The sequence below is a fragment of the Somniosus microcephalus genome, chromosome 2 (assembly GCF_052327205.1).
Source record: "Somniosus microcephalus isolate GS21.2 chromosome 2, FLI_Smic_1.0, whole genome shotgun sequence".
Lineage (NCBI taxonomy): Eukaryota > Metazoa > Chordata > Chondrichthyes > Squaliformes > Somniosidae > Somniosus > Somniosus microcephalus.
This window is the reverse complement of record NC_140988.1, coordinates 74,580,424-74,593,874: the sequence shown is the minus strand read 5'-3', so window position 1 is coordinate 74,593,874 and position 13,451 is coordinate 74,580,424. Positions and strand designations below refer to the sequence as shown.

The 13,451-nt window shown below is 46.2% G+C and overlaps 1 protein-coding gene across 3 annotated transcripts in view; it reads left to right on the top strand.

Moving 5' to 3' along the window:
- The window catches only part of pdgfc (platelet derived growth factor c), a 504,030-nt gene that overhangs the window by 110,632 nt on the left and 379,947 nt on the right, over window positions 1–13,451 (top strand). For all 3 annotated transcript variants that reach the window (XM_086010449.1, XM_086010440.1, XM_086010431.1), the window contains one exon: window positions 3,382–3,577. In XM_086010449.1, coding sequence (XP_085866575.1) covers window positions 3,382–3,577 — 196 coding nt within the window. The remainder of the gene's footprint in view (window positions 1–3,381; window positions 3,578–13,451) is intronic.

The following is a 13,451-nucleotide window of genomic DNA, read 5'->3' as shown; positions in this document are numbered from 1 at the left end:
ACCACCCCCCCACTAGAATGAATGAATTCAGCACGCACTGAGAATTAAACTTGTGACCTTTCTGGTATCTATTGCTCAGCTGCTCTGTGGTTAAATGAGAGGAGCCATCATGGGTCCTTGGACATTTCTTTGTGTTTTAACCAGACTTGTGAGCACCGTTTAACCCTTTCCCACCAAAAAAAAAGGGCAGTGAATTCCCTATGAAGATGATGAAAATTCACAAATCTTCAGTGAAAAGGGTTAATGGGGATTGTGTATGTCACCAGGCATGGCTTATTATAGTTCAATTGAACCCATCTCTTACCTTTCACCTCACCACGGTGCAAAGCCATAGGGAGCAGTGCGGTTGAAGAGAATGACATACTGGGTGTCAGAGTACATCTCCACAACTGCAGAAATGTGGCTGCACATAATCATGACTGGAGCAGCAAAACAAGAGCGTTTGCACCCAGGACACAAGAGCAACTCCAGTTGCTCATTGACGTGCGATTTCAGAATACCAGTGGTGAAACTCTACACACCCCTTCTCTTGTCTGTGAAACTGTGTCCCAGATAAAGTTTTTGGCCCTGAAATTCCACAAGGGCTGTCTCAATATCCCGTCATGACTTCTCTGAGGGTTCGGACTATCTCCTGCAGAAGTTGCGGATGGGAACCAGGAGAACCCTTGCAGAATTTCAAGGGTAAAAACAGAAAATGCTGGAGAAACTCACAGGCAGCATCTGTGAAGAGAGAAACAGAGTTAAAGTTTCAGGTCGATAACCTTTTGTCAGAACTGGAAAAAAAGCAGGAAATGGAACAGATTTTTAAGCAAGTGTAGTGGCTGGGAATGGGGGAGGGGATGAAAGAACAAAAGGGAAGGCCTGTGATAGGATAGAAGGCAGGAGAGATTAAGAGACATTGAGAGACATTAAGAGATATTCAAGGCAAAAGGAGATGGTAATGGGACAAGTTAAGAAACAAGGGATGGCTCTAGATGAAGTGTAAATTGTGCTGGCAGAATGGAAGACAGCTGCCATGTGGGAGAGAAGAACAGAACAAAAGTGTGGATAATAAAAAATATATATATGATAGGGGCCGGGGTTATGATCTGAAATTGTTGAACTCTATGTTGAGTCCAGAAGGCTGTAAAGCCTAATCAAAAGATGAGGTGCTGTTCCTTGAGCTTACGCTGAGCTTCCGTGGAACAGTGCAAAAGGCTGAGGATGGTGAGGTCTGAGTGGGAGTGGAGTGGGGAATTAAAGTGACAGGCCACCGGGAGCTCAGGGTTCCCCTTACGGACTGAACGGAGGTGTTCCACAAAGCGGTCACCCAATCTGTGTTTGGTCTCACCAGTGTAGAGGAGACCACATCGTGAGCAGCGAATACAGTATACTAAATTGCAAGAAGTACAAGTAAATCGCTGTTTCACCTGGAAGGGGTGTTTGGGGCCCTGGACAGTGGGAAGTGGGGAGGTATAAGGGCATGTGTTGCATCTCCTGCGCTTGCACGGGAAGGTGCCGGGCGAAGGGGAAGGGGTGTTGGGGGCGATAGAGGAGTGGACTAGGGTGTCGCGGAGGGAGTGGTCCCTACGGAATGCTGAAAGGGGAGGTGAGGGGAAGATGAGTTTGGTGGTGGGATCACGCTGGAGGTGGCGGAAATGGCGGAGGATGAGCCGTTGAATGTGGAGGCTGGTGGGGTGAAAGGTGAGGACAAGGGGAACTCTTAACGTGGTTCCGGGAGGGAGGGGCAGGGGTGAGGGTAGAAGTGCGGGAGATAGAACGGACACGGTTAAGGGCCATGTCAACCACTGTAGAGGGGAATCCTCGGTTGAGGAAAAAGGAAGACATATCGGAAGCACTGGTATGGAAGTTGGCATCATCAGAGCAGATGCGGTGGAGACGGAGAAACTGGGAGAATGGAATAGAGTCCTTTACCATTGATTATATAATTGAAATACTTTTTCTCTTTATAGTACTCTCTGCAGAGAGAAAATTGAATATTGCTCATTGATGTATATCAAGGACAATGGCATGTTTATTGTTTCAAATGTGCTACACCCTGGTAGAAGGTTTGAAACAAACTGGCTGCGCATTAAATGAGTGGCTGGGTGGAATGAATCATTATTGGTTCGGCATGCTAGTGGAACAAAAACCAGAACTAACCAGTTCACTGAATCTTAAGCATGGCTCTTAAGGAAAATGAATCAATGCAAAATTTCTTCAAAGGGAATTGACCTGTAAAATAGTTTTGCCAGGTTAATAAAAGGAAGGAATTGCTGTCTGTCATTGCATTTGAAGAAAAAACACATTATGAAAGGTCACAATGTAGCAGATAAAACCATCTCTTGCAGTATGAGCTTTCCCTGACAGTGAACTTGGCACTGTTTGTAGGTTGTTTTTTTTCCAAAGGCAGTTCCTGGCTTTCTCCATTGCTTTAAAAGTTGACACATTACTAAGTATTGACTTGGTGATGTAGCATCAGTTTGGCTTGCTAACTGTGCTTTAAAAAAGACTCATTGCTACTTTGGGGACAGAAAAAGTCAGCAGAATTATGCATTATTTTATTTTATGCCGACATCAAACATTAGTAACTTGATGATTTTGCAATGCATTTAGATTTTCTGATGTAAATCATGTGATTGCAGTGCAAAAAATACCACTGTGCTGAAAAAGAGCTTCAAAGCATGCCATACACCATTTCGGGAATAACAATGTCCCTTTAAGAAACTCATACCCACTCCGAAACACATTTGACCTTAAATGATACACATTTCAGTGTTGTCTTGTTGCTTTAGCAATCTAAATGAAGACCTTCGATCAATGACTTCAAATCTAATGTCCATATTGATGCTCCTTTTTATCCGTCTCACAAACAGAATAGGGAATAACGCATCAGAGGGCAGTGGACTTTTTTAAAAATCACAACATACTTTTCATGTTGTCAATCAATCTTCAAAACAGCAGGAAGGAGAACAAATGGCTTTCGCTTTTTAAAGCCTCTATAGTGTCTGGGTGTGAGTGATGGCAAACTCTGAAAATCCTAACAGCATGTGTTATTTATTTTCCAAAGTTTCGTTACCTGTAGCCAAGTATGTGATGAAAGAACAGGCCCCGTGTCAATCATCTTGAAGGAACTTTCAGCAGCTACCTGGTAAAAATTATATGGTATAGAGAATGGTTAAATATGTTCCAGATTACAAATATTTCATTCGGATACTCGTTCTCTTGTGTCATTATCCTTTATTGAGTGATTGTTATGAGATTTGTGTTCATTATATCAGTCTACAATAATACCTGCACAGTTAGACAAAATGAAGTACATAAATACAATTGGTCATGGCTGAGATTTAAATTCCGTGTTTTACACAAACAATTACATTGGCTTTTTTTTAATTAAATTAGGAGTACACGATCATCAGCATGAAAAAATGATCACAATATCAGAGGATGGATTTGTGCAGAGTCCACGATTCCCTCAGAGTTACCCTCGGGACGTGGTGTTGGTGTGGAGATTAACAGCAGCTGATGAGAATATGCAAATACAGCTGACCTTCGATGAAAGATTTGGACTTGAGGAACCAGAGAATGGACTGTGCAAGTGAGTGCCTCCTTTTCAGATAAGAGTAGAATAAATTGGCTGTTAATAAAGAAAAAGGTTGCTCTTAAGGTAGGAGATGAACTCAGAACCACAACTTCATTTAATATACAGTCAAATGCATATGTATGTGATCCTGCAGAAATTCTGGGCAGTTTCTAAAAATAATCATATTACTGGCCATGCTGATGCAACAAAATCCGATTAAGGGAATCACTGGTTAATGGAATCAAAACCAAAAGCCTAATCCATTCCTGTAGACTTTCTTGTAAGTAATTACAAGATTCGATTTAAGGAAAGCAGTCAAACAAACAATGCACACTAACAACACATTAATCACTATTTCTAAGATAAAAATGCATATAGTGCTCAATAGTCAGAAGTAAACATGTACTTTCTTCAGAGAACACAACATTTAGAGCATTTGTACCTTTTATGTATTGCACTTCAGATGTTGCTATAGACAATTGGCATCTAACAAGCTATATACATAGGGGGAAAAATTCGATTGCTTTGCACCTCCCGCAAAACAACTAGTGCCCGGGTGCGGCGATGTTTGCGCCGCTCGCGAAATTGACCCGACATTATGTGGTGGCGCTAAACACCACCGCCACGATCTCCTGCGCCCGCAGATCATGACATCAGTCGAGCGTGCTCCGGACCGGATATTGAGTGGCGCCCCCTGCCTTACCGCCTGCCGCTAGCAACAACAGGTTGAGGGGAACGTTTTGCAGTCGGGAAGGGACTGGGGAACGCTGTTTAAAGGCGGCCGCTTCCTGCCTTTTTTTGTCGCCGACATTTTTGCACCACGCATTCTGAGAGAGAGAGAGAGAGAGGGAGAGAGAGACTTCTGGAGAGATTCAATGCTGTGTGAAGGAGTTTTGGGTATTGAGCATCACTTTGCAGGTTCATTTTGATTTGACCTATCTTGCATCGATTTAGAAGAGACTATGGGGGCTGCACTCTGAGCTCTTTCCCTGGGCCTCTCCATTGTTCTTTCCAGCAGATTTGATGTACAGGTGTCTCCAGGCCGAGACTCAAGGCTGCAATGAGCAGGGTGTGGATGGAGAGCAAGATCGACCCTCCCCTTTAAGAAGTGGCTGGCGCCAGTGCGCCTGTGTTCCATTGCTGACTGAGATCACATGAGCTTCTCCAGCGCTCTGAGTTAGCGCCTCGCTCCTCGGCGTTAGCGCCTTAAGAGAGGTGTGTAGCACCTGATTTAGCGCTCCAATCACCTCCAGGGGCGATAGAAGCCAAGTTTGCAGTAGGAGGCAATAATTAGCGCCAGGCACTAAACTTTGCGCCCAGCCAATAATTGCACCCCAAAACTGGGCGATACCAAATTTCTCCCCCATAATTTCTGAGACTAAAGTGGAGGTCTCTGAAGCTTGCTCCTCAACTTCCCAATATTTCTCTGAAGCTCTTGAACTCTGGCTTCCCAATATTTAGTATTGTATTTAAAACTGGTTGCTATCTCAAATGATCAATTAGAGAATTTTTGTGATTCAACAAATTAACCAGTTTAGAGAATCAAAATTATTTCCTTATTGCCATCACCCCTGTGCTCACTGACTTATGAAAATGCAATCAAGGAAGCTGTTCTCTGCTGGAATTGATTGGCTCCCAGTCCACCAATCAATTTTAAAATTCTTATCCCAGTGTTCAAAACCCTCCACGGCCTTGCCTCTCCCTATCTCTGTAACTTCTTTCAGCCCTACAACACTCCTACTTCCTTCACTCCACCATTTGGTCACTTGTAATAATGTCTCCTTCATTGACTCAGTGTCAATATTTGTCTGATTATGCTCCTGTAATGCCCCTTGGGAAGTTTTACTGCGTTAATATATAAATATACTAGCCGAAGTGCCCGGCGGTGCCGAGGGTCTTTTGAGGGCATGTTGTTGTTGGAAGAGAGAGAGAGAGAGACTGGGGGGGAAGAGAGAGAGCGAGAGACTGGGGGGAAGAGAGAGAGCGAGCGACTGGGGGGAAGAGAGAGAGCGAGCGACTGGGGGGAAGAGAGAGAGCGAGAGACTGGGGGAAGAGAGAGAGCGAGAGACTGGGGGGAAGAGAGAGAGCGAGAGACTGGGGGGAAGAGAGAGAGCGAGAGACTGGGGGGAAGAGAGAGAGCGAGAGACTGGGGGGAAGAGAGAGAGCGAGAGACAGGGGGGAAGAGAGAGAGCGAGAGACTAGGGGGAAGAGAGAGAGCGAGAGACTGGGGGGAAGAGAGAGAGCGAGAGACTGGGGGGAAGAGAGAGAGCGAGAGACTGGGGGAAGGGGAAGGGGGAGGAAGGGGGAGGGAGGGAAGGGGGGAGGGGGGGAAGGGGGGAGGGGGAAAGGGGGAGGGGGTAAGGGGGGGAGGGGAGGGAGGGGGTAGGGAAGGGAGGGGGGAGAGAGAGAGGGGGAGGGGGGGAGAGAGAGAGGGGGGAAGGGGGAGAGAGAGAGGGGGGAGAGGCCGGGTTGCCGGGGTAACCCTCCTCCCCCTCCCGCGGCCCGCCCCTCCCGAGCCCCTCCCGAGCCCCGCCCCACTCCTCCCGAGCCCCGCCCCCTCCTCCCGAGCCCCGCCCCCTCCTCCCGAGCCCCGCCCCCTCCTCCCGAGCCCCGCCCCCTCCTCCCGAGCCCTGCCCCCTCCTCCTGAGCCCCGCCCCCCCCCCCTCCAGAGCCCCACCAATCCCCGAGGCCGGGCCTGAGGCGACTTGAGACGGCCGATTGCTGGTGGCCTGGCCGGGTTGCCGGGGTAACCCTCCTCCCCCTCCCGAGCCCCGCCCCCTCCCCTCCTGAGCCCCACCCCGCTCCCCTCCCGAGGCCGGGCCTGAGGCGGCTTGAGACGCCGATTGCGGCTGGCCAGGCCTGGTTGCCGGGGTAACCCTCCTCCCCTCTCCGCCCTCCTGATCTCCGAGACTGGGCCTGAGGCGACTTGAGAAGGCCGATTGCGGCTGGCCAGGCCCGGTTGCCGGGGTTACCCTCCTCCCCTCTCCGCCCTCCCAATCTCCGGGACCGTGCCTGGGTCTGAGTGGCTTGAGACGGCCGATTGCGGCTGGCCGAGCCCGGTTGCCGGGTTAACCCTCTCCGCTCCCTCTTCCCACTACCCCCTCCCCCTCCCCTCCAGAGCCCCGCCCCCTTGAGCCCTGCCTCCCAGCGGGACGGCCAGTGCGTAGCTCGGGCGTGGCTGGCAAGGAGAGGCCCAGGCCTGAGGCCAACAGACAGCAGACCTGGAGAAATGAAACAGATAATGGACTCATTTATTACACACAAATTATATAATGAGTTAGTTGGGCTCCTAAGTACCAAATTTGTGGTGGATAAAATCCCCTCCACACGTACAGAAAGTGGGGGAAAAAAATAAACTTATGATTCAAGAAGGCTGACACTCACCTCGGTTCAGAATGCTAAGGCCCGCCCACACACGCACCGATTGGTCAACCGTCAGGTCACTGAACTGTAGGATTGGTCAATCATCACGTCACTCAACTGTAGGATGGCCCACCTGCACACGCAATGAACCCGCCCCCGTGACGCAGCGATTGGTCAACTGTCAGGTCGCTCGACTGTACGATTGGTCAACCTTCACGTCACTCAATGCTAATGAGGGGATAATGAGCGGAATTTTGAACGTTTTTTGGATACCGTCGGCACAATTTTTGTCTCACTGAAAAGTAAATACACTTATGACCGTTCCGGAATCGTAAGCTTTCTTTTGCTGTAACACACGTGTAGGTACGCTCTATAACTTTTGAGTGTATAGAGGACGGACAGACAGACAGACTGACAGACAGAAGAGCAATTATATATATATAGATAGATATATATAAATGCAGGTTGTTGTTTTAGCTGGACTTTGCTCTACTTGAATGCAGTCCCAATTGTGCTGTTAACATAGCAATCCCATATTCAGGCCATCTCCAACCTATTAGATGTAACAAAATGTCACTATATTTTATTGAAAAGCATTATATTCATATGTATCTCGGACCCATTTTGCTAATTTTTTCCTAGTATTTGTATGCATTTTACAGCATCAGAGTAAGGTACATTAAGAATTAAAAAGCTTCCCTGATTTCATTTTCTTAAACATAATACCTATGAACATGAGGCCCTAGAAATAGTAGATGCATTGCTGATCATCTTCCAACATTCGATGGAATCTGGATAAGTACCCATGGATTGGAGGGTAGCTAATGTTACCCCACTATTCAAAAAAGGTGGTAGAGAGAAAATGGGGAATTACAGACCGGTAAGCCTGACATCGGTAGTGGGGAAAATGCTAGAGTCCATGATAAAAGATGTAATAGCAGAACACTTGGAAAACAGTGACAGGATCGGACAAAGTCAACATGGATTTACAAAAGGTAAATCGTGCTTGACTAATCTACTGGAATTTTTTGAGGATGTAACTGGTAAAATAGATAAGGGAGAACCAGTGGATGTGGTGTATTTGGACTTTCAAAAGGCTTTCGATAATGTCCCACATAAGAGATTAGCGTGTAAATTTAAGGCACATGGGATTGGGGGCAAGGTATTGATTTGGAAAGAGAACTGGCTGGCAGACAGAAAGCAGAGTTGGAATAAACAGGTCTTTTTCTGAGTGGCAGGCAGTGACATTTTTTAATTCATTGATGGGATGTGGGCGTCGCTGGCTAGGCCTGCATTTAGTGCCCATCCCTAATTGCCCTTGAGAAGATGGTGGTGAGCCGCCTTCTTGAACCGCTGCAGTCCATATGGTGTAGGTACATCCACAATGCTGTTAGGAAGGGAGTTCCAGGATTTTGGCCCAGCGACAGTGAAGGAACGGCGATACAGGTCCAAGTCAGGATGGTGTGTGGCTTGGAGGGGAACTTGTAGGTGGTGATGTTCCCATGCGTCTGCTGCCCTTGTCCTTCTAAGTGGTAGAGGTCGCGGGTTTGGAAGGTGCTGTTGAAGGAGCTTTGGCGAGTTGCTGCAGTGCATCTTGTAGATGGTACACACTGCAGCTACAGTGTGCCGGTGGTGGAGGGAGTGAATGTTGAAGGTGGTGGATGGAGTGCCAATCAAGCGGGCTGCTTTATCCTGAATGGTGTCGAGCTTCTTGAGTGTTGTTGGAGCTGCACTCATCCAGGCAAGTGGAGAGTATTCCATCACACTCCTGACTTGTGTCTTGTAGATGGTGGAAAGGCTTTGGGGAGTCAGGAGGTGAGACACTCGCCGCAGAATTCCCAGCCTCTGGCCTGCTCTTGTAGCCACAGTATTTATATGGTTGGTCCAGTTAAGTTTCTGATCAATGGTAACCCCCAGGGTGTTGGTAGTGGGGGTTCAGCGATGGGAATGACATTGAATGTCAAGGGGAGATGGTTAGAGTCTTGCTTGTTGGAGATGGTCATTGCCTGGCACTTGCATGGTGCGAATGTTACTTGCCACTTGTCAGCCCAAGTCTGAATGTTGTCCAGGTCTTGCTGCATATGGACACGGACTGCGTCAGTATCTAACGAGTCTCGAATGGTGCTGAACAGTGTGCAATCATCAGCGAACATCCCCACTTCTGACCTTATGATGGAGGGAAGGTCATTGATGAAACAGCTGAAGATGGTTGGGCCTAGGACACTGCCCTGAGGAACTCCTGCAGTGATGTCTAGTGGGGTACTGCAGGGATCGGTCTTTGGACCCCAGCTATTCACAAAATATATTAATGATCTAGACAAGGGAACTAGATGTAATATCTCCAAGTTTGCAGACGACACAAAGCTGGGTGGGCATGTGTGCTGTGAGGACGATGCTGAGAAACTCCAGGATGATTTGGACAGGTTGGGTGATTGGGCAGAAGCATGGCAGATGCAATATAACATGGATAAATGCGAGGTTATCCACTTTGGTGTCAAAAACAGGAAGGCAGATTATTATCTGAATGGCAATAGATTGGGAGAAGGGGAAGTGCAACGAGACCTGGGTGTCCTTGTGCACCAGTCACTGAAGGTAAGCATGCAGGTGCAGCAGGCGGTTAAGAAGGCAAATGGTATGTTGGCCTTCGTCGCGAGAGGGTTTGAGTATAGGAACAAGGATGTCTTGCTGCAATTGTACAGGGCCTTGCTGAGACTACATCTTGAGTATTGTGTTCTGTTTTGGTCACCTTATCTGAGGAAGGATGTTTTTGCCATGGAGGGAGTTCAGCGAAGATTCACCAGGCTGATACCTGGAATGGCAGGAATGACGTATGAGGAGAGATTGGGTCGATTGGGCTTAGTTTAGAAGAATGAGAGGGGATCTCATTGAAACTTATAAAATTCTGACAGGACTGGACAGACTAGATGCAGGAAGGATGTTCCCGATGGTCGGGGAGTCCAGAACCAGGGGTCACAGTCTAAGGATAAGGGGTAAGCCATTTAGGACAGAAATTTGGAGGAATTTCTTTACCCACAGAGTGGTGAACCTGTGGAATTCTCTACCACAGAAGGCAGTAGAGGCCAATTCATTAAATATATTCACGAATGAGTTGGATATATTTCTTAAGGCTAAAGGGATCAAGGGATATGGGGAGAAAGCAGGGACAGGGTACTGAATTTGGATGATCAGCCATGATCGCATTGAATGGCGGAGTAGGCTCGAGGGGCCGAATGGCCTACTCCTGCTCCTATCTTCTATGTTTCTATATTTCTATGTTAACAGGCATAGAAGATAATTTGATGGCTTTCAGCATCTAATTTTCCAACGTAAAAGAAGTTCCATGCTTTCCTCGGCCCTTGATTGTTTGCACTGATTTCTGCTAGTTTTACGCTATATTTTACATTCCATGTAAACTAATGAAATTCTCAAGAAAATTTGGTGTACCATGATGGTTATGCTATTTGAGGAAATTCCAGGCCTAATGTTAAACATAGAATCATAGAATGATACAGCATAGAAGGAGGCCATTTGGCCCATCGTGCCTGTGCCAGCTCTTTGAATGAGCTATCCAATTAGTTCCATTTCCCCTGCCCTTTCCCCATTGCCATGTAAGTTTTACCCCTTCAAGTATTTATCCAATTTCTTTTTGAAAGTTATCATTGAATCTGCTTCCACCACCAACACAGAGAGTTAGCATGCAGGTACAGCAAACAATTAGGAAGGCAAATGGCACGGTGGGCTTTATTACAAGGGGGTTGGAGTACAAGAGTAAGGAAGCCTTGCTACAATTGTACAGGACTTTGGTGAGACCACACCTGGAGTACTGTGCACAGTTTTGGTCTCCTTATCTGAGGAAGGAAATACTTGCCTTAGAGGCGGTGCAACGAAGGTTCACTAGATTGATTCCTGAGATGAGGGGGTTGTCCTATGAGGAGAGATTGAGTAGATTTGGCCTATACTGTCTGGAGTTTAGAAGAATGAGAGGTGATCTCATTGAAACATGTAAGATTCTGAGGAGGATTGAAAAGATAGATGCTGAGAGTGTAGAACTAGGGGGCATAGTCTCAGGATAAGGGGTTGGCCATTTAAGACTGAGATGAGGAGGAATTTCTTCACTCAGAGGGTTGTGAATCTTTGGAATTCGCTACCCCAGAGGGCTGTGGATGCTGAATTGTCGAGTATATTCAAGGGTGAGATAGATACATTTTTGGTTTCTAGGGGAATCAAGGGATATGGAGATTGAGTGGGAAAGTGGAGTTGAGGTCGAAAATCAGCCAGGATTTTATTGAATGGCGGAGCAGGCTCGAGGGGCCGTGTGGCCTACTCCTGCTCCTAATTCTTATGTTCTTATGTTCTTTCAGGCAATGGACTCCAGATCATAAAATCTCGCTGCATAAAAAACAATTCTCTTCATCTCCCCTCTGGTTCTTTTTCCAATCACATTAAATCTGTGTTTTCTGGTTACCGACCCTTCTGCCACTAGAAAAGGTTCTTCCTTATTTACTCTATATTAAAACCCTTCATGATTTTGAACACCTCCACTATATCTCCCCTTAACCGTCTCTGCTGCAAGGAGAACTACCCCAGCTTCTCTAGTCTCACCACGTAACTGAAGTCCCGAATCCCTGGCATCATTCTAGTAAATCTCCTCAACATCCCCTCTATGGCCTTGACATCCTTCTTAAAATTTGGTGCCCAGAATTGGGCACACTACCCCAACTAATGCTTAACCAGTGATTTATAAAGGTTTAGCCTAGCTTCCTTGCTTTTGTACTCTATAAAGCCAAGGATCGCATGTGTTTTTTTAACAGCCTTCTCAACTTGTCCTGCCATCTTCAAAGATATGTATACGTACATCCACAGGTCTCTCTGTTGACGCACCCCTTTTACAATTGTACCCTTTAGTTTATATTGCCTCTCCTCATCCTTCCTACCAAATTGCATTACTTCACACTTCTCTGCATTAAGTTGCATGTGTCTGGTCTGCTCATTTCACCAGTCTATCTATGTCCTCCTGAAGTCTGTTACTATCCTCCTAACTATTTAAACTGGGCCATATTTTCCGATCTGGAAAAAATCTATGCACTTACCTGAGGGCTCCCGAGGTGCGTATAGTTCTGATGCTGGGCCTCTCGAACTCCAAGTGTGCAGGGCCTACATATCCCAGGGGCACATGCAGTTCGCAAGCATCCCTGGGATCACGTGGGCCATGGGGAGACAAACAAAGAAGGGAATCTCCCTTCATACACTTGACAGATAGACCTGTCAAATATATGAATTAAGATCACCCCGAAAACATTTTAAAACATTAAATAAATTTAAAAAAACTTAGTTGAAATTACAATAAATTAAATATTTATAACAAAAATTAAATTTTTTGAAAAAAATAATTTTTACAGGGCTAAAAATAAACTTACCTTTTTTTGAAAAGTATTTTTAAATGATAAATGAATGAATTTTTTTTTAAAACTTTTTTCAACTCTTATCCTGGTATTACCAGGCGTAAAATTTCTAAAGGTTTTCTGCGGGCGGAGGTTCTCCAGAAAGCGGAACTATCCACCCGCAGAGGCCCTTCTCCAGGGCAGGCGTCCGATCTGTCAAGAGCATTCTTGACAGATCGGAAATGCCGGTTTTCAGAGCATGCACAGTGCATGCCTGAAATCGCCATTTCCGATGTCCCTACGGGTGGGTACACAGCGCGTACACACCCGTAGGGATCGGAATATCCGGGCCTATATTTCCAAGTTTCGTGTCATCTGCAAACTTTGCAATCATGCCCTGTATACCAAAGTCTAGGTGGTTAATATATATCAAAAAGAGCAGTTTCCTAACCGATGTTCCGTTTAAGCTGTGTGGCTGTGCGGCGCTCTGGAGCTCCCACGCAGCCGCCTCACTGGCTTTTAAATGACAAAAAACGCGCATGTGGGCACTGCGCACTCAAAAAAAATGAAAGGGAACATTGGTCCTAACACTGACCACTAGGGAACACCACTGTATACTTCCCTCCAGTCTGAAAAACAACCGTTCACCACTATCCTCTGCTTTCTGCCTCTTAGCCAATTTTGTCTCCACTTTGCCACTGCCCTTTAATCTAATGGGCGTCACTTTTTCTAAGAAGTCTATTATGTTGTACTTTATCAAATGCCTTTTGAAAGTTCATATGCACAACATCAACCACACTACCTTCATCAACCCTCTCTGTTCATCAAAGAACTCAATCACTTTTATCAAACATGATTTGCCTTTAACAAAGCTATGCTGGCTATCATTTATTAACACACTTTTCAAAGTGACCGTTACTTTTTGTGCTTTGTACAGCACTGAAGAGGAACATTACTGGGATTGAAACAATTCTTTGAATAGGAGTCACTAACTCCCTCTTAGTTTTAAGAATAATTCACTGAAAAAATCTTTGCTGCGGTTGGAGAAATTCTGAATTATTTTCCATGTCTTGTCAAAGTCATGGAAGCAATTTTTGACCATTTATTCCCATACTGATGTGGATGGAGATTGTTTGCCACAGTGT